This window comes from Balaenoptera musculus, chromosome 2 (genome assembly GCF_009873245.2).
Source record: "Balaenoptera musculus isolate JJ_BM4_2016_0621 chromosome 2, mBalMus1.pri.v3, whole genome shotgun sequence".
Taxonomy (NCBI): Eukaryota; Metazoa; Chordata; class Mammalia; order Artiodactyla; family Balaenopteridae; genus Balaenoptera; species Balaenoptera musculus.
The window spans coordinates 160,627,199-160,646,920 of NC_045786.1; the positions used below are offsets into that span (position 1 = coordinate 160,627,199).

At 42.3% G+C, this 19,722-nt stretch overlaps 1 protein-coding gene across 2 annotated transcripts in view; it reads right to left on the reverse strand.

Moving 5' to 3' along the window:
- Positions 1–622: 622 nt before the first annotated feature.
- PTPN21 (protein tyrosine phosphatase non-receptor type 21) overlaps positions 623–19,722 on the reverse strand; it is a 67,977-nt gene continuing 48,877 nt past the window's right edge. The window contains exons 13-20 of one of the 2 annotated variants that reach the window (XR_005018615.1): positions 17,604–19,048; positions 12,302–12,439; positions 11,205–11,426; positions 8,364–8,492; positions 7,945–8,179; positions 7,342–7,502; positions 6,867–7,115; positions 623–6,057 (exon numbers count right to left, since the gene is read on the reverse strand). Coding sequence is in view for 1 of the 2 variants with exons in the window: in XM_036841870.1 (XP_036697765.1) it covers positions 6,987–7,115; positions 7,342–7,502; positions 7,945–8,179; positions 8,364–8,492; positions 11,205–11,426; positions 12,302–12,439; positions 17,604–19,048 (2,459 nt within the window). In the remaining variant the exon portion in view is untranslated. Of the gene's footprint in view, positions 7,116–7,341; positions 7,503–7,944; positions 8,180–8,363; positions 8,493–11,204; positions 11,427–12,301; positions 12,440–17,603; positions 19,049–19,722 lie in introns of both variants that reach the window. The other variant, XM_036841870.1, reaches the window with a different exon arrangement.

Here is a 19,722-nt window from a genome sequence, read left to right on the forward strand (position 1 = left end):
TTGTAGCCTGGCTATGTAAGGAATCCCAAGTTGTGGTCTATATTGAACATCTACGGCTTTTTAATAACTAAAGCAGTAGTTTTCCCACTGTAATGTACATCAGAATCATCTGGAGACCTTGTTAAGGCAGATGTCTGGGTCCCATGCCCATAGCTTCTGATTCAGAATTTTCAGACCTGGGATGTACTTCAAGAATCTGCATTTTAACAAGTTTCCAATGCTGCTGGTCCAGAAACAACCCCACTAATAAATGAAGTGGACATTCAACTAATAACAGTAAGTTCCACTACAGGGATGATGGTGTGAGGAGCTCTGTCAACCTGCTGGGAAGTACATAAATATTTATTCTTCAAATATATTAATTGTTCCACAAATGTCCTGATTAATGAAGTTGGCTGTTTTGATAAGATGCATTCTAACTCGTAAGTGATTGATGATGGTGGAGATGTGTGATGACAGACTGACAACTACTAAAAGAAACATCTATTGTCTGAAACATAATTTAAAATAACCCACTGGGGAAATGGGACTAATTATATGCCTCTTTGTGATCAGATCTAAAATTATAAAACGAAACAAACAAACAAAAAAAGCTTTAAGTGAACTATTCACACACAAATCATATCTTGCTTCAATATTTATTTTTATGGCAAAAATAGACTATAATATATTCATTTCACATATATTACATTCATTCAAACTTTTTTGCCCATTAAATGTACACACTTTTACAAACCAATGACAGTTTAGAAGATTTAAGCTCTTCTGATTATACATTTTTACATTATTGATCATCAGACAGTAGCACATAAAATTGCTTTTTAAACTAGAAAATACTAGACAACTATGTATACAACCTGATTTCAAAAAGGTAGAATTCCCAGTGCATTGTTTGAATTATAGGGCAACTTTCTGAGGAAATGTATTTCATAAAAATTTTCTCCAAATTTTTAAGTTTCTTAGGACTATTAAGTCACATTAACTACTGTTGGAATTTTTATTTAAATAGACTTGTTATCTAGATATTCATTTTTAAACTATGCTTTGCTAGATTTACTATGGGTAGGGCTTAGATTGCTTCAGTTTTTAACAAAGAAATATACAACAAATTTATGTTCTGTTGCAGTGTAATTCTTCATCTGAACTAAATAGCATCATTAGAACTCAAAATATCTCCCTCTTTTAAGCACAATAGAGTGAAACATTAAGGTGTTTTTATAGGAAAATATTTAACATTTGCATGATAAAAACTAAGTGTTTTATATTTTAATGTAGAAAATTACTCGAGAATACAGTAAAAAGCAAAAATATATTCTAATGGCCCAATGCCAATCTTTTGAGTAAGCTTTACTGTGCAACCAAGTTTTTTTAAGGCTTAATATTTCTAAAAATGTTTTTATTTTTCTTATTTTCAATGTGTTGTTTAGAAATTGAATACACTGATAATTGTGTAATAGCTCAATTCTACAACAAGAAATTAAGCTGCTTACTTTTAATATAGAAATGAAAAAGAATCTAATATGGAGAGTCTAAACTGATACTAACAGAAAATCTTCAAAAACATTAAAAATCATCCCTGTACAATAACTACTTCAACTCCTCTATTGGGTCACAAAACCAAACTATGCAAATAAAACCCGCTAGAGCACTACTAATCTAAAAGTTGTCACAAATTATAGCATTTTTTCCTTCTGTTTTTTTATTTCACCTTTTTGTTTTGTGGGCTTAAGATTTTGTATTACTTTTAATTTTGTTTTTATGAAATCTGTCTGGAAATAAGTTTGTCACCTCTGGAGAATTATTTACTTTTTATCAGGTTATTTGTTAGACTGAACCAGTATGGTATTATTCCAGGAAAACTACAAAAACATTAGATCCTTTTAGGACACTTAACTCTAAGATTAAATTGCATTTCAATAAATATTACTATAAAGTAAGTAACAAAAGATTTGTCTCTTTCAATGGTCCATTCATTTCATGTGATTTCTAATAAATTTCTGGAAAAAAATGTTTGGACAGTCTCAGCATTTATGATAGCAGTCTGACCTGCGATACTTGCACTCTTATGAAAAATGAGTAACTGAACTTATATTTCCCATTTACTTGTTCAGTTTCCCTCAGCTGATAAATGAGCAGGTGGAAGTGCAAAGCCAGTTACCATTAAATCTGTACTAGTCTCATCAACCTACCCCCAAAAATGAGGATCGACAGATTCATGTTCCAGATAACCCAGATAATCCAACCTTCTGAATTTCTTTGGTAGCACAGACCTGCTCCTAAGAGTGAATACTGTACATCTTTTCTTCACCAAGCTTTTAGAGCGTGAATTTAAACTACACAGGCGCACTTAAAATGTCAGTAGTGACAACCAAAATAAAGTACTGGCATTTATGCACAGTTTAAAAACCCCCTACCAGTTCAGTTTAAAATTGCAGATTTATTACACTGGAATCATGTACTGCTATAGGCAGTATGGGTACACTACATTATAGATTCAAAGCCAAAGCATCTTCGAGATTTTAAATGGTCCTTTTATATGACACACCACAGTCATATTTAATGGAAGGAATAATGATCAAAATATCTACCTAATAAGTAATTTTCAAAAATTTGGAACAGTATGTTAGCCAAACTGTTAGTTCTACAGGTAGTTCAAACAATTACTCCTTTCTTATCACTCATTTATACTTATTTATAATATTAAAGGATAATTTAAAATAAGTATATGGTTACTACCTCTTTCTTAACCCAGCAACATATTGGACAAAGTTCAGGTTTACTCTAGTTTTTTAAAACTAAGTATTTTAATTTAAACATTTTTGGAAATATGATGTGCAGCCAGGCCCTAATCATATACATGTGATCTAGAGACACTCTTTACATGGGAATATTTGCCTTGGAACTGCTGCTTCCTCAGCTGGGTGCTGCAGACCTTATACTTCCTTCTTGATCCAGGCCCATCTTCTACTTCCCATTTCAGGCCAGTGACAATCCAAAGGTAGATACGTAAGCGGAAATAGGAAAGGTACGGGGAGGTATTGCCAACTCATCCTCCTTCACCCCGCCCCGCCTCACAGGCGGGCTCAGAGGCAGCAGCTCTGCTCATCTTCATCATGTATCCCATGCTGTTCCTTACTCTTCCTGTGCCACTCAGGTTTCTGGGGCAAATGATGGGACATGAACATTATGTGGAATTCTTTCATGGAACACTGATCAATCTGACTCCAGTTGCTTGCTGAGGCCCTGTCCCCACTGCCCGGCAGACCCAGAGAGAATGCTTTGTGCTCTCACCAGCAGGGTGCGGCAGGGAGGAAAGCTGCTGTGTATTTTTCTTAGAGTACGGATGACGGGGAGGTGACCACCACTGTCGACCTTTCAGAGCCCCTGTGGGTGAAATAAGCTTTGGGGGGGCAAACCAAGAAAGTTGATACCCACTTATAGCAATATTTCCCCTTGTAAACAATACTCTCAATAATTTAACATAATACTGACCTTTTAGAGCATTAATTCTTATTTGGGAACTACCTGAACTATATAGAAAACTATGCCACTTTAACAACCCAAGGACCCCTTCAAATGTGTTCTGAAATCCTCTATGCACCCACCCCTAACACATGCAAACCTTAAACAACCAGACTTTCTGATTTTTCCTCATTTTTTATAAGTAATTATAGCTACTTAGGGTAAATGGAGCCCTTATCTCAGGAATTTGAAAAACTCATGTTCTTTCGAGAATTGTTTTCCCAGGCAAATTCCTAAAGTATCTAGTCCTCTATTTTTGAAATGTCTATCCCTCAGTTCAAAAATAGAGCCCCCTCCAATTTAGATTATTTCAACAAACTTTAAACTGGAAAGAGATGGTTTAGCTTATTCCACATGAAATCTTGATGGAAAGCAAATTCCCTAAATTTACATCTAAAAGAATTCCTTTAAAATATCTGATTTTTTAAATGATTTATAATAAACAGTAATTCTTTATATTTTAATACATGTAAAGTTTCATATTATGTATAATATGGACATTTATATTTTCTTAATATTGTGAACATTAACTTATCAACCCATTTGAAATGATGTCTCTTCTCATGATGAAAGCTTCACAAAAAAGTTGGCCATGCCATGCTGTCATCACTCCGTCCTACACTCCTCCTCTGGGTTTCTGCCTAGACCTTGGTCTTTCTGGGCATTTCTAAGGAAGCACAGCTTCTGTTTTAATGCTGCCAAAATGTTTTTTAAAGGCTAAATTCTAGGGTTTTCTGAATGTTTCACAGTAGATGTTCCAGAAGCATATATGTAATAATGATTGCAATTAACATTTCAAATGATACTGTAAAATGAATACTTCCTGTGTTCAAAATTACCAACTAGAGTATTTTATCAAAAGAGTCCACTAATCAGGAAAACTGATGCCAGAGATGCCAACAATGATCAGTGGAAAACACTGGTTTATAACCTACTTTTTGTGAAAATGTATATTTTGGTAATTTTGATATGAAATTAAGAATATCAACGAACTAAAAGACACTAAAATACGGAAGCACTGTGTAAATTTGGCAGACAGAATATCCTCAGCTCAGACGTGGTGAGCCTACGGAAACCTCAGTGTTCTACAGTTTGCTCTTGAAAATCACATTACTTCAAAGTCTAGTAATGTAGATTTATTTTTATTCAGAAATACTTTCATATTCACTGACTGTTAATTAAAAGTTTAAAAATTCAAAAGGGACACAAAAAATTACATGGGTCTTAGAAGCTACGTCAAACATGCGAGTTTTAAGAGTGACGTTTATACAGTGTAATTTAGCCCTCATAAGTAATTTTCTTATAATCAAATTATTACAACAGGAACACAAACATACCATATATTACTCTTTAGATTTTGTTTTACAGTATGTTCTTGTCAATGGGACACTTCAAAATGTTTAAACCTGACAGAAAAGCATTTTTTAAAAAACGTACCATGGAAGAAAAAAAGCATCAGAAACACTCCTGTCCTCTACATGGTGTGGAGATGGGAAATATTACAATAAAAAACTCTTTATTCCATTCTCCTGGGGAGCTCTTCCTGAATATTTGCACTTGGGTCTATTGTTCTTTAAACAATTTTAGATTTAAAATCAATTCTTTGTTCCCAAGTGAGAAACATGCCCACTTTCAATATTCATTTTCATTAATATCGTCTGAATTTTCCTCTCAAGTGGTTGGTTTCTGGGTCAGAGTTCGGCAGATACACACACTGTATAAAGGAAATCCTGCCTTACAGCTAACGACACACACTTAGCGGTGACAATAATGAGTTAAACTGCTTTAGGAGTTAACACGGGAATCAGAACTAACCCTAGGATATTGTAATTTGGGGAAATAATCCTGGATTTGACATTTCAGAAGCTCTACGTTTTGGAGACGCATCCTCAAGAAGGAAGAAAGAGACGGCTCCTCAGCTAAACGGACCAGTTCGTCCTTCCTTACCTCCTCAGCTCCCACTGCGACCAGGCCCCTGGGATGGGCCTAAATGGGATTGGGGGGAGCGGAGCTAAAGTTGACCTCAGGTGTGAAGTGAGAGGATTAAGGAGCCAAAGTTCCGGTACATCTTGAACACCACAGTCATCTCTGGGGGCCCCGCAAGTCCGGGCTGCGGTTTTGGGAGATGAGGTAAGACTATTACTAACACTTCCCTTCTTTCAACCAAAAGAAAATAAAGCCTCTTCAAGGCTTCTTTTAATCATAATATAAACCTGATTTGTTAAAAAAAGAAGAGAGGTACAGGTGGAAGAACTTCAAGGAAACAGAGCGAGTCACTGCCAGTGATGGGCCCTGAACTTCCTGGGGACACCTTCCTCGGGGGGTCAGCCCCCAGACTCTTCCCAAGCCCCCCACTCTCCATCCCAGCATCTCAGTCTGAGTATAGATAACACTGCATTTTTTGTAAAGACAAAGGCAGCTTGAATTTACCATCTTGCATTTACACTGCACTTACTCTTGTCCTAGTCATCCTACATACTCTTATTCCTGATCTCTTCCAAAACACTTTCAATATGTCCGTTGTTACTGCTTCACCTATAAAGCAACACATATATTAAAAACTCAGATTTATTGTTTTCAACAAAAAAAAGTGCTTAAAACCATCTTATGCAACTGTTTTTCACTTCATTTTCAACCAATAAAATCAAACTCATTTGGGTTTGTGAATAATACTGAAAAAAAAAATAGTGAATCTGATTATTTTCATACGTTTTAAATAATGTGCCTTCATTCCCAACTTTAACTTACATTAACTGACTCATCTCAGTACCTTAATGAGCTGAACTCTTGTTTGGAAAATACAGAAGGTACAAATATATAGAATTTTTAGGATAAAAAACTTTCTGAATATTAAAATGTTTTCTATGTTTCAAAATAACACTTTTAGATTCTTCTTGTAGTTTGGGGTTTGGTAACTACATTGTTAAGTAACCAAGATTTTTTAAAAATAACAAAAGATAATAACATAGTTTTAAATACAAAGTTATACAGGAACTACTCACATCTGTGGATCATCCCCATGGAAAGTTCAGTTTCTTAATAAGAAAACCCCAAATATTTTAGTCATAAAATAAAATTCCATTATCAAAAACTAGTTTAAGATAGAAACCTATACGCCTTAGTGATTGCCAGAATTGCCCAGCGTAGCTTCAGCGAAATAGAGAATATCTAGAAAATACAATCTCCAAATGTGTGCAAGTACTGCAAATCGGACAGATCGGAGCAGGGCAACGCCCTCAGAACCAAGTCCTTCCTCTTCGGCATCTTTCCCAGGTTAAACCCCCTCTTCAGCCTTGTGCTCTGCATACTTCCTTCCATGTGCCATCATTCAGCCCGTCACTTACGTCCTGATGTAGCGCTCCGCGTGCATCGAGTGGAGGAGAGAGCATGAGTTCCGCAAGCACTATTTTTTTTCCGCTGTAAACGCTTCACATGATCGGGTCCCCGTAGGAAGTTGTGGGAGCTTATATGAGCCTTGAGCTTTTCAGGAACTGAATGAGAACTCGGTACACGAACGTGTACTGGCAGAGCGTCTGCACCATCATCATTCTCTGTTGCCTCAGCATGTCCAGCACCCGTGGGATGTCCAGCACCTAGATTGAGAGAAGCAGTGATGAAGTAACGCACACCCTGGGCGGGGAGCGAGCGTCCTGGCAGAAATCTGGCTTCAAGCAGACAGGCTCTTTTCTACCTTAGCATCTTCAATAGGGAATCCCCGAGGACATTTGTTCAGAAAGAGCTGTCAGGTCACTAGGTCCCTCTCTTCCCTGGCCTTGTGCCCAGCCCACCTCTTCCCTCATCAGCAGAGGAAATAAGCACCTCGTTGTGTTCCAGACAGGCAATCATGATCTCTGACAAAATAACGACACCAGTCCGTCCCACGCCGGCACTGCAGTGGACCAGTAACGGAGGGTTGGGGCTTTTTGGTTCACTTGTACTATTTGTATGGCGTCGGACAGACTGGATCTCTTCAAGGTATGCTGTGAAATATCAATGAAACAGAAAAATACAAAGGGATTAAGGCCTATCAAATTGACAATTTTCAGATCATCTCCACTGATTGAGAAAACTCCAGATACAGAGCACCAGGTGCCAATTAACCAACCCCAACTATTAACTGACAGTGTGATCTTGGGCAAGTCCCCTGACTCCTCCTGGGCTTCCGTTTTCTCATCTACAAAATGAAAAGGAGAAACTCTCTAGGAGTCAGTAATGGCATTCTACTCATTACCAAATTATGCTTTAAAACCTCTTCTGTTAAGCCTCCCCTAAACACTTGAAATTTTCATTTTAAAACGAGCCCACAGCTTACATGGGACAACATAAAGGAAATAAAGGAAATGTTTCAGGAGCTTAAGTCTTCCTCTCTGTGGTGGATTTAACAGCTCTGGCAAAGGCCGTGTTGGGAATGAAGATACTTACATAAAAACCCCTTGAGGTCCTCTGGACAGCCATGCTCAGGCCAGTCTGTGTACTGGAGATGCCACACCGTCCTCTCCTGTCCCGTGAGAAGGTGCTTCATCTTCAAGCCCGTGGTGGCATAGCAGCCAGAGTCTGTGCGGAACCGGGTGGTGATCTTAAACCTTCCATAGGTGACAGTGTTGTGCCTGGAACCAAGGCGTGGCCAATACCTAAAGCTCTTCTCCCTTCCACCCTCCTGTTAGAGACAAGTGCAGTTAAAACACAAGAGCCAGCAAAGGATGCCCCTCACAGACAGTATGTCTGAAACTCAGAACTGCAACCTTACCCTGCCCTTTTCTCTAAAAGTCAAGATTACACATGATCAACATTAACTGTTTTTCTGAGGCTGAGAAAATCAATTAAGAGAAATGAGTACTTACCTCTTCTGCTGTCACCATTGCTATAATTGCAATTCCCTGTTCCCACACCATCTGCCAAAAGTCCTGACAGGTATTTTGTAATGGTCCCTGAGTGGCAATATAATCCCATTCAATTCCACTGACAGAGACCTGAAATTAGAAAAGGTTTTAAAAAAAATTAATATGTATGTGTATATAATACATGTATATACATTTGTTCATGGTAATATGAAAAAAGCAAACTGAAATATTCAGCAGAATAATGAAAGACTTGTATCTTATTCTTTTTCCTTATTAGTGCCATTTCCATTACTGATATCTTTATAAACATATGTGCTCTGAATTCACATAATACCTATGTGACCTAGGGCAATTTCCTTAAGCTCTCCAAATCTCAATTTTCATCTATACAATAAAAATATTCCCTACCCTCATGTTGTCAGGATTAAGCAAGCCAATATGTATGGTGCCCTGCACATGATAGGTTCTTAATAAATGACTGTTATTGCTGCTGTTAGGTTCTTCTCATAAAAATAATATCAACGTCATCATATCCCAAATTTCAAACACAATTTTCCCTCGTGAAGTACTACACACACTGGATCAAGTACTAGCAATTAAGTCAAAACCTAAGTTAAACATCAAATTTCTAGGGGAAAAAAGTCTTCCTACATAAGGAGTTCACCTCTGAACTTCTGAGTCAGGATTACCCTCTATACTAAATTTCCACTTAGGATTTAACCTCTTTGAAAACAGTCTAATATAATAATTACAGGATTTGTAGTCAGGAAATCTGGGTTAAATCTCGGCTCCCCCACTGCTGAGTGACAGCCATAACCGCTTTCTGAGTGCCCCGAGTGTAAACCCTGGGCCACGCACCCTTCCACTCATGCCCCCATTTAAGGCTGCAGCCTGAGTCACACCCCCATCCTCCCACTGGGCCCGTGGTGGGGGGCACCGGGCACCACAGCGAACAAGAACCAGGGAGGAAGGATCTGATGGGGAGCATAATGGGGAGAGGTCAGCACTTCCTTATTCAGAGATAAGTACAACGAGGTCCCACACTGCTAAGTGGTCGATCCACGAATTCTGAAGTCAGACTCTTTCCACTGTTCTTCGGGCTGTCTCTGAAGATTCTGAAATACCACCACAGAACCACAATGTTATTCAACCCTCATCCACCCAGTCACGGGAGACTGGCTAAGCTATTCCAAAGAGATGCTCAGTTTTTAAATAACTTACGTCCACGTTTAAAAAGCTTGTGCACAAATTCCCAAAGACCATCAAGGGTACTGGCTTTCACAGGCAGACTGCTGGGCCTCTAGAAAGTCTTAAGTGTGAAAGGGCTCTCATCAAACATCACTTGCAAACTAAATAAAATGTGGGAAAGAAGGAAAATAACACCTGCCCATAGACACTTACTCATTCACTCACTATAAGGAAATTTCTTCTTCCCAAAACAACGAACTGACTCTCCAGCCAGCATGGAGAAGACAGAGCATCTGGCTTTTTTCACCTTCCTGTTGTGAATCATCACTTTTTCCATTTTAATGGGTGTAACGTTACCCCAGTTAAATGGCATTATACTGTTTCCAGGGAAAAAGCAGCACTGCTTAAGAACAAAATGATGTTTAAAAATGATTAAAAGGGGGACCTCCCTGGTGGTGCAGTGGTTAAGAATCTGCCTGCCAATGCAGGGGACATGGGTTTGATCCCTGGTCCAGGAAGATCCCATATGCTGCGGAGCAACTAAGCCCATGCACCACAACTACTGAGCCTGTGCTCTAGAGCCCACGTGCCACAACTACTGTAGCCCGCACGCCTAGAGCCTTTGCTCCGCAACAAGAGAAGCCACCGCAGTGAGAAGCCCGCGCACCGCAACGAAGAGTAGCCCCCGCTCGCCACAACTAGAGAAAAGCCTGCGCGCAGCAACGAGGACCCAACACAGCCAAAAATAAATTAATTAATTTAAAAAAATTGTTCTTATAAAATATTTAATGGCTACAAAAGAAAATAAATGATTAAGAGGGACTTCCCTGGTTGTCCAGTGGTAAAGAATCCGCCTTCCAATGCAGGGGACGCGGGCTTGATCCCTGGTGGGGGAACTAAGATCCCACATGCTGCAGGGCAACTAAGCCCACGCGCCACAACTACAGAGCCCACACGCCCTGGAGCTTGCGCGCCACAACTAGAGAAGAGAAAACCCGCACGCCACAACTAGAGAGAAGCCCACGCGCCGCAATGAAGAGCCGGTGCACCACAACAAAAGATCCCACATGCCTCAATGAAGATCCCTCGTGCCGCAACTAAGACCCGACGTGGCCTAAAAAATAAAAATAAATAAATTAATAAATTTAAAACTGGGAGAATGTTAGAAAGGCTGGAGGCACGGAAGTACTTAAACTTGTAACAATCTTAAAAAAAAAAATGACTAAGAGGGTATGCAAAGAGTACAGATGGCACCACCATAAGGAAAGCTTTGGTAAACACCAGACACTTCTTTTACATAAAAATGCATGTAGGTATGTGATTAGGAAAAACTAGCAATTCAGCTGCTCTTGAGAGAATTTATGAGCTATAAAGAGGTCTTCAGATTTAGAAGCACAAAGTTCTCAAGTCAGACAAATGAGTGGTCCCGGGGTCCTGGTAACAATGCTGGGCGCAGAGGGATTCAACACATGGAGGGAGCAAACACTGTGTGTCCAGCCTTGGTGTATGGATTTCCCAACTTATAGTACAGTTTGTCCCAACGGTTCAAAACTAGGATGTTTTTAGAAAATAGACATGAATACAATTCTTACCATTCTCGTAATTTAACTGGAAACTTCACATCCTGTGTATCACTCTAAACATTCCCCTCACCTTGATATGTGACGCGTTGATGTAACCGGTATTGTTTTCTTTGGTTGGGACCAGTTCCACTCTGGCATCGTCATAGGGAAGAACATCTTGGAACCGATTTCTTTCTGCATTTTCAGGGAGTCGTGCTGTTGAGCACTCCCCATCAACTAGCCGTTTTTTAAGAATTCTTTCATATTCTGTGAATACCATTCCTTGTTCTAACCGCTGTTCCAGAATTTTACACTGAAAAATAGAAAGTGAGGAATAATATGAATACAGTCCCATGCCACAGCTGCATTTTGACCGTACACTTGAAATCTTGTTTTCTGCTTCAAGTCCAATGTTATCTAATATTGAAAATTCTAGATGAAACCAAAGTTAAATTTAACAAGTCAAAACAACAAAAGAACAAATGAAATAATCTTATTGGTGAGAAACATGATGCAAAGTTCTGTGTAAACTTGGCCTAAAGCAATTCATTGAATTCATCTTCTCTAAATCTATAGTCAATTATGTGACCCCCCTAAGAATGGAAAATTCTCCTGGAGAACAGTAAATCCTAAAGTAGGATAATCAATTCCAACCTCTATGAACAAATGCTTCAATTTTATAATATATATAAAAAACGGAAAACATTATTGGAAACTATCTCCAGGATCCAGTTGTAAGCAAATTAATTTTTGCTTAGCATAATTCATGCCTGTCTAATTTTGATATAATAGAACCTCATAGCAAATGCATCTCAGTCACAAAGTTTTGAAAAATTCAGTAACCGTTCACTGTTAAGTTTTCGATGTAATGAAAGCAGTCGATACCTTTTTTCCTTCCTATGTGTACTCATATGCATTTGCACATTTCCTCTAACTTCATGGCCAGGAGAAGGTAAAGAACAGTATTCAGAAACCAACAGACAAAAATCAACATTTAGGCTGAAATTACCTATTAAGACATTAGCTATAAATTTGCCCCCGTTTTGAAGGCCAGATGACAAAATTCCTAACACTCATTTATAATTATCAAATGTGTTAGAAAATTCAGTAAAATCTCAAGAAGGCAGTTCTGCAGCACTGTATCAGCTGTTCCAGGGCAGGCCTGCAGACCCGTGGTCTGGTACGTACCCTCTCATCATTCGTGGCTCTGGCAGGCACCTCCCTTCCTTCATCAGGCAGAGGCAGTCGAGACAGGGAGAGTCCATTTAGGGCAGCCAGTTTGAGAGGACCAATTTTTTTTGCATCTACTCGGCTCTTTTTCATTCCCTACAAAAATATTTATATGTATATATCAAATATACACAAATACAATCCCTTTGAAAAGAGATTTCAATGGACTGAAGACAGTTAACAGAGGGAGGGTTCTCCTAAACCAACAACCACAGGAGAGCTTACACTCCACACACACACACACACACACACACACACGTTTGTTTCACAAAGATTAGGAGGAAGACATTCCTTTTAAGGCCAAAGCCCTGACAAGTCTTCCAGATATAAGGTTTTGAAATGCAACTGGTTTCAGGGTTCTGTTGTAATGAAAGGTGAGGCTCCAAGCAGACAGCATTCCTTCACAGGACTCCTGAATATCAAACCGTGACACACACAAAAATCAGCTGCAATCCACAAAGAGGGTTTTAAATGTAGTCACCTCATTGCAATAAGCTTTTATACATTTAAAAAAAATACAAATTCATTCTTTTTCAGTGTCTTCTCTGGTGGCTCTATTGTATTCTACATTCTGTTGCAGACTTGTGTGACCTGGGTTAGCTCACCACACCTCTGGTAAATGCAGTTAGAACCACCACATTTTTAAATGAGGAGAACGTCAGGGCTGAAATCTCCATCATTATACCAAGAGAGGGCATAGACTGAATTCTGTCTCCTGAAAACTGGTGTTTCCTAAAGTTATTATTAAAGCCAATGATTTTGCTCTCTGAGGCAAACGAGCCCAAGAATGCCAAGTCTTCTTCAATAGTCTACACCTCCTTGGAAGCCACAGTAATTATCACGACTGTAGCCCTAATTTGACAGAAATGGTTTTCTCAGTTCTCTCATAAATGAAATCAACAGCTCTCTTCTGTCTCCTAAATGAAATCAACTTTACTGCAGCTCTGTCAGCCTTGGAGAGAGAGAGAGAGGGAGGCTACACAGATTAAAAAGTTCCTGCTTAGGCTAAAATGTCATGATTCTCATGCGTGCAGAAAACAGTGGTGTGCAGAAAGCAGGTAAATGTTTAACAATGGACTTTGTGGCGGGGGAGTGGGAACAGTTTGGATGTGTGAAGCTTGCCAGGTTCCACGGTACAAATACTTGCATCACAGCTAACTTTAATCTGCCAGTGTAATATCAACGGCCTCACAAGAGCCTGAAAACTTAACACTCGGCTCCCACCAGCCAGCAGAGGTGGCTCCAGCACTGCTTGGCCTGAAAATGACTCAAAAGGCCCCAGCACACATGTGCTGGATGATGGGTAAGGTCAGTTCTAAAGCCAGGATTTTAAAATTTTTTTAAAATTAATTTTATTTTATTTATTTTTGGCTGTGCTGGGTCTTCGTTGCTGCGCGCGGGCTTTCTCTAGTTGCAGCACGCCGGCTTCTCATTGCGGTGGCTTCTCTTGTTGCGGAGCACGGGCTCTAGGTGCGCAGGCTCAGTAGCTGTGGTGCACGGGCTTAGTTGCTCCGCAGCATGTGGGATCTTCCCGGACCAGGGCTTGAACCCGTGTCCCCTGCATTGGCAGGCGGATTCCTAACCACCGCACCTCCAGGGAAGCCCTAAAGCCAGTATTTGAAGAAAGGGGCTTATAGTCAAAACTCACTTCAAATACCCCTTACTTAGGCCTCAGAGTACAAGAGCATGGTTTTAAATGTACAACCCGTACAGTGATTTCTCATGTCAGAACCACCACGTAAGACTAAGGGTGAAACAAAAACTCTTTATGTAGATGCACAAGCACTCAAACCAGTTTACCTTTTCCAGATAGCAATCAAGTCGCCATAGGTAGAGATGGGTGGAGAATTCTAAAATGTTCCTGCTTATCTGCAATTTATTTCACTGTTTTTAATACTAAACCTCTAGAACCATAATTCACACTAGTATATTCGCTTGTTGTAACAATTAAAATAATGGCCACCCTGAGTTACTATGAAGGGGGTCAGAGGATTAGCAGGGGGTTGGACTCTTCAGCTCTTGGGAAGCCAGTAAGTTAAATGTATGATGCCACCTCAGAGTAATAAGTTAAACTTGACTGAGCATTTTCCCCCAACAACTCTCTGGGGTCATCTCAGTTACAAATGAGAAAATGGGAGTCAGAGAGATTAAGTTGTTTGCCCAATGTCACACAGCTGCCTCTTTATACACGGCAAATAGGGTCAACACAGTAAAAACCATGCATTAAAATCAGTTATGCTGAATCATAGAATTTAGAAAGCACTTTTCATGCCTAACCCTATGTAGGACCTAACACAACGCCACAGCAGACAGAGGAGGGGTGACCGTCCTGTGTTACAGATGGAGAAGCTGAGGCTCTGGTGTGTGAAGGGCCCGGCCCACTGGGCAGAGAACTAACGAATGGCAGGATCTAGACTCAGACCCAAGTTTTCCACTCTTAGGTCCTGTACCTTTTCCCGGGCCACAGCTGCCATTCACATTCCTTAAGTAAGGAGATCCCTTATGCGAAAAGAAAGGGTGAAAAAGGATAATCCAGTCACATAACCTCACTAATACTATAGGTCTAAAAGTCAATGAGGGGGAAATTTTGTATTTTTAGAGAACCAAACCGATAAAAGTCCTCAGATTTAGCAGAATTTGCTGGGCCATTCAAAACTACAGGGACAATAGGCTTGAATACTGGACTCTACTCAAAACAAGTATCATTTGGGGAAAGACTCAGGTCACACATAAAAACTATGTTCGTGATGTAATCAGTGAAGAGTGTCAACTATGAGAGGGCCCCGTCCAGCTGGCTCAGGACTCAGGCAGAGTTACTTCGGGAGACACGTCCACACTCTGTCCTGCCCTGAATCACTGATTATGAGCCCATGCCCTCTGCTTCAGCCGACCTGAGACATTGGCCTTTACTGTCAGACAGATGAGTAAGAATGTACTCCCAAGAAAAATTAAAAATAAACTTACAATTCAAACCCATTAAAAGAAAACACGTTTAAATTCACGGCACTACTGTAAGTAGTTTGAGTCTATGTATACTGATCTATTTCATAACCACTATAATATTGTGTGAACTTTCCTCCTGCTTATGAAGATGTCTGTAGCATCTTAGAAGATCTAATAATACACTAGGGCAGAACCACATTTGTGACGTGCCCTCAGGTCTGAATATGCACACCAGCAAAAATGGGGGGAGGAGTCCCTAGCTGCCAGGACACTGGGAGCAACTGGGAGACAGAATGCATAGGCTAATTAAGCACTTTCACTTGGCAGGAGCGCAGGGCACAGGGAATGGAGGCCTGGGCAAGGACGCCAGATGACTCAGAGTGGACACGCTGACATGACAACGCCACAGATGCCTGGGCAAAGCTGAGGAACTCAGACTTAAAAGGTTTCAGTGGAAAGACAGAGAACAGCAAAGCTTAGACAAGCAATTATTACTTAATAAAATATACAATATACTTCGATGCAGAACAACGTAGAAGATAGGAGAATCGGTTGCAGAGATAAATATGGGTTTAAAATGTCAGTTTGGTCACTCACTAGCTGTGTGACCTTGGGAAAGTTACTTAATATCTCAGAGTCTATGTTCTCATCTGTAGAAACAATAGGCCTGTTGTAAACTGGACATGGTAAAGCAGATGGCCTGCTCAGCCCACGGTAAATGCTCTGGGAATGGCAGCTAGAGATGATGTTATGCTCTTTTATATTTTGCCTCAAGTGGATAAAAAGTGCTTAAACCAAGGTTATTTATCATGCTGAATACGAAGGAGCTGCATTTTCTACAAGGGACCTTCCTTGGGTTCTCAGTTCACTCAATCTCTCTTTTAAAGAGACCTGGAGGTGGGAATGTAAATTGGTGCAGCCACTATGGAGAACAGTATGGAGGGTCCTTAAAAAACTAAAAATAGAACTACCATATGACCCAGCAATCCCACTACTGGGCATATACCCTGAGAAAACCATAATTCAAAAAGAGTCATGTACCACAATGTTCACTGGAGCACTATTTACAACTGCCAGGACATGGAAGCGACCTAAATGTCCATCGACAGATGAACGGATAAAGAAGATGTGGCACATATATACAATGGAATATTACTCAGCCATAAAAAGGAACAAAATTGAATTATTTGTAATGAGATGGATGGACCTAGAGTCTGTCATACAGAGTGAAGTAAGTCAGAAAGAGAAAAACAAATGCCGTATGCTAACGCACATATATGGAAACTAAAAAAATGGTACTGATGAACTTAGTGGCAGGGCAGGGATAAAGACGCAGACGTAGAGAACAGACTTGAGGACATGAGGCGGGGCGGGGGGCGGGAAGGGTAAGCTGGGACGAAGTGAGAGAGTAGCACTGACATATATACACTACCAAATGTCACATGGATGGCTAGTGGGAAGCTGCTGCATAGCACAGGGAGATCAGCTCGGTGCTTTGTGACCACCTAGAGGGGTGGGGTAGGGAGGGTGGGAGGGAGGTTCAAGAGGGAGGAGGTATGGGGAATATGTATACTTACAGCTGATTCACTTTGTTGTACAACAGAAACTAGCACAACATTGTTAAGCAATTCTACTCCAATAAAGATATGAAGAATAAATAAAGAGACCTGGAGCTCTTGGGTTTTTTGTCTTGACAAAGTGCCACCTTCCCAGCTTCAGAATCACCCTCTAGCCCTCAGAGATCACAGCCCAGCAGTTCAAGCTGTACCCACACGGACTGCAACATAAGGAATACATTAGGGACACTTTGGGGGACGCTTCCCTCAGACCCCAAACAAGCAAACTGAACAAGAGCAGCCCTGGACCCTGCACCACAGCGGGGTATTTTTACGGGTGGCTAACAAAGCAATCTTGGCTAAAGTCATGAAACCTTTACTTCCTTTTCCGTCACACTGCATTACTAAAACTTCCCATTCATTCTTTCTCTTCCATTCCACAGAGTCTCCTACATTTACCTTTCCCTCCACCTATTACCTCCAGCAAAACCACGAAAATTCCAATCCCTCCCCATTATTTCCATAGATAATCAAACTCAAAGTATTACAAAATAAGACAAAAACTGGGTAAAATATGTGTTGGCTGGGGGGTGGGGTGGGGTGGTTTGAAACAACTTAAAAGGAAAAAAGCTGAAAAACATCAGAAGTAATGAGTGAAAGGAAAGATGGATAGAGGGCAGGTGTTGAGAAAAGTCAGGTGTACAGGGCACCGTGCTGGGTTGGGTGAGGCCCTCCCACCCCGTGCACACTGAACGGCTCACCCCTAACGGCGGAAGCCCTTCCACGACGTTCTTCTTTCCGGAGAGGAGATCTGACACCGGCCTCTTCTTCAGAGAGTCCCTCCTGGCGCGGTACCTCCCCGACGTGGTGAGGTCGGACTCGGACATGGAGGGCGTCAGCAGCCCGTCCCTCCTGGGCCGCGGGCCTTCCCCAGGCGTGGGCACGGGGCTGCCGTCCCTCCCCTTCCTCTCGGCCTCAGTGACGTGGACCTTGGGCTCAAGGATGTGCAAGGGGCCGGCGGCCGGGGGGCCGGGCGTGTGGGGGCCGCTCAGCGGGGCTTCCTGGGAGTAGCTGCCCCGGGGCTCCGGCGCCCGGGGAGAGGGCTGCGCCCGCGCCCCGCGTTCCTCCTCCAAGTCCTCCTCCTCCTCCTCGCTGCTGTGTATCAGCATGGTGGCGTCTGAAAGAGACTTTTTGTGACCGTATCTCAGGCTCTCCTGCTCGTCCTCCTCTTCTCGCTTTGTCCTTTCCGTGACGACGTTTGGCTGGGAGCCCGCGGAGACGGCCCGCGGAGCCACATCCGCCGCCGACGCCGACATGGTCCTCTCCTTGAGCCGCAGGCCCTCAAAGCCGTGGGTCAGCCCGGCGATCTCAATGCTGTTCCTCTTCTGGAGCTGGGCGTGCCGGGCCGAGGTCAGGGGCTCGCTGACCTCCTGCAGGGAATGCGCCACCGGCAAGCTGTCCTCCTGGAACGTCTGGACCGAGTGATGGACCCGCCGGGTGATGAGATCGGGGTTGCTGCTGCTGATGTAGAGGTGGCGGGACAGGTCAGGGGTGCTGTTGGCGGGCCTGGGGTACGGGTAGGGGGGTGGCGGGCGGTACACCTGCGTCCTCATGATGTTGGGGGCTGGGTAGTCCCGGGCCTGGAGCTGCACGTTGGTCAGCTCGGGCACGCTGACGGCACCCACCACCGGCCGCCTCTCTGCGGGGTACGGGTAAGGGGCCTGGCTGTGGAAGCTGTAATTCAGGTTGAACGGGTAGTGGGCCGATGGGGGGGAGCTGAAGTGCGCGTGCTCCCGGATCTCGGGCTGGCTGTAGACCAGCGCATCGGGCCTGCTGTACGCGTACGAGCTGCCGATGTTGAGGTTTCTCAGCGAGCGGCTCTGCCTCTCGGCGGGCGCCAGGCCTCTGTGGAGCTGCTTCATCACCGTCTCATAGTCGGGGGTCGGGCGGTAAGACGGGGGGATCAGGGCGCTGTGCCGGTGCGACGGGACGTAGTCAGGCCTCATGATGTCACTCCCAGTGATGCTCGGGTTCGAGGACATGGGTGAGGGCTGCAAGTAGGGCTGGGGGTTATTTAAGGAGCTGGTGCTGTGTGCACTGTAGACACTGCCGTTGCGGAGGCGACCACTCAGGTCAATCTGGGCTCGATCCAAACTTGTCTGAGAGTGACAGTAGTATCCATTCTGGTTGGTCACAAACAGGTTATCTGGGGGGAAAAACAAAACATTTAAAATGTGTATTTTAAAATGAGATTTTCTAAATGTACAAAAGTAGATCAATGACTCTAGACAAATACTGAGACAGGCCCCGAACGCCGAGGACATTCTCAGTGTACCTTATGAAACACCACCCTGAAGTGACCTGGCTCTAGCCACAAGTCTGAGTGGCCCTGGACAGGGGGTTTCTGGGAGCCTCGCCTCCTCACCTAGAGAATGGGGATGGCCCTGCCTACTCTGAGGGTGGTACTCAGGATTTGACACCCAATAAGGAGCAGCCAAATCCAAGTCCAATATTAAGAGTACAGCTGTAAAAAAAAAAAAAAAAAAAAAAAAAGAGTACAGCTGTGCCACAAAACATTGTCTTTCTCTGAAAGTCAAAAACGTGTTTTACTGGAGACACAAAGCAGACTTTCTGGAACTCTGGGGAACTGCAGGCAGAGATACTGTTCAAGGCTTTGGGTCTCTGACTCTGCTTTCTCCCCTCACTGGAGATGTGGCCTTGATGATGCTGAGCTAGTTCAAGCACCAGCAGTCTGTAAACAGTTCCTTAAATGAAACTCTAGGTGGGCCGTATAGATTCTTCCACAGTGAAGACAAAAGGGCAATAGTTCAGCAGGATCTGAGCCTCTGCAGGTCCAACAGTGTCACCAGTAGCTGTATA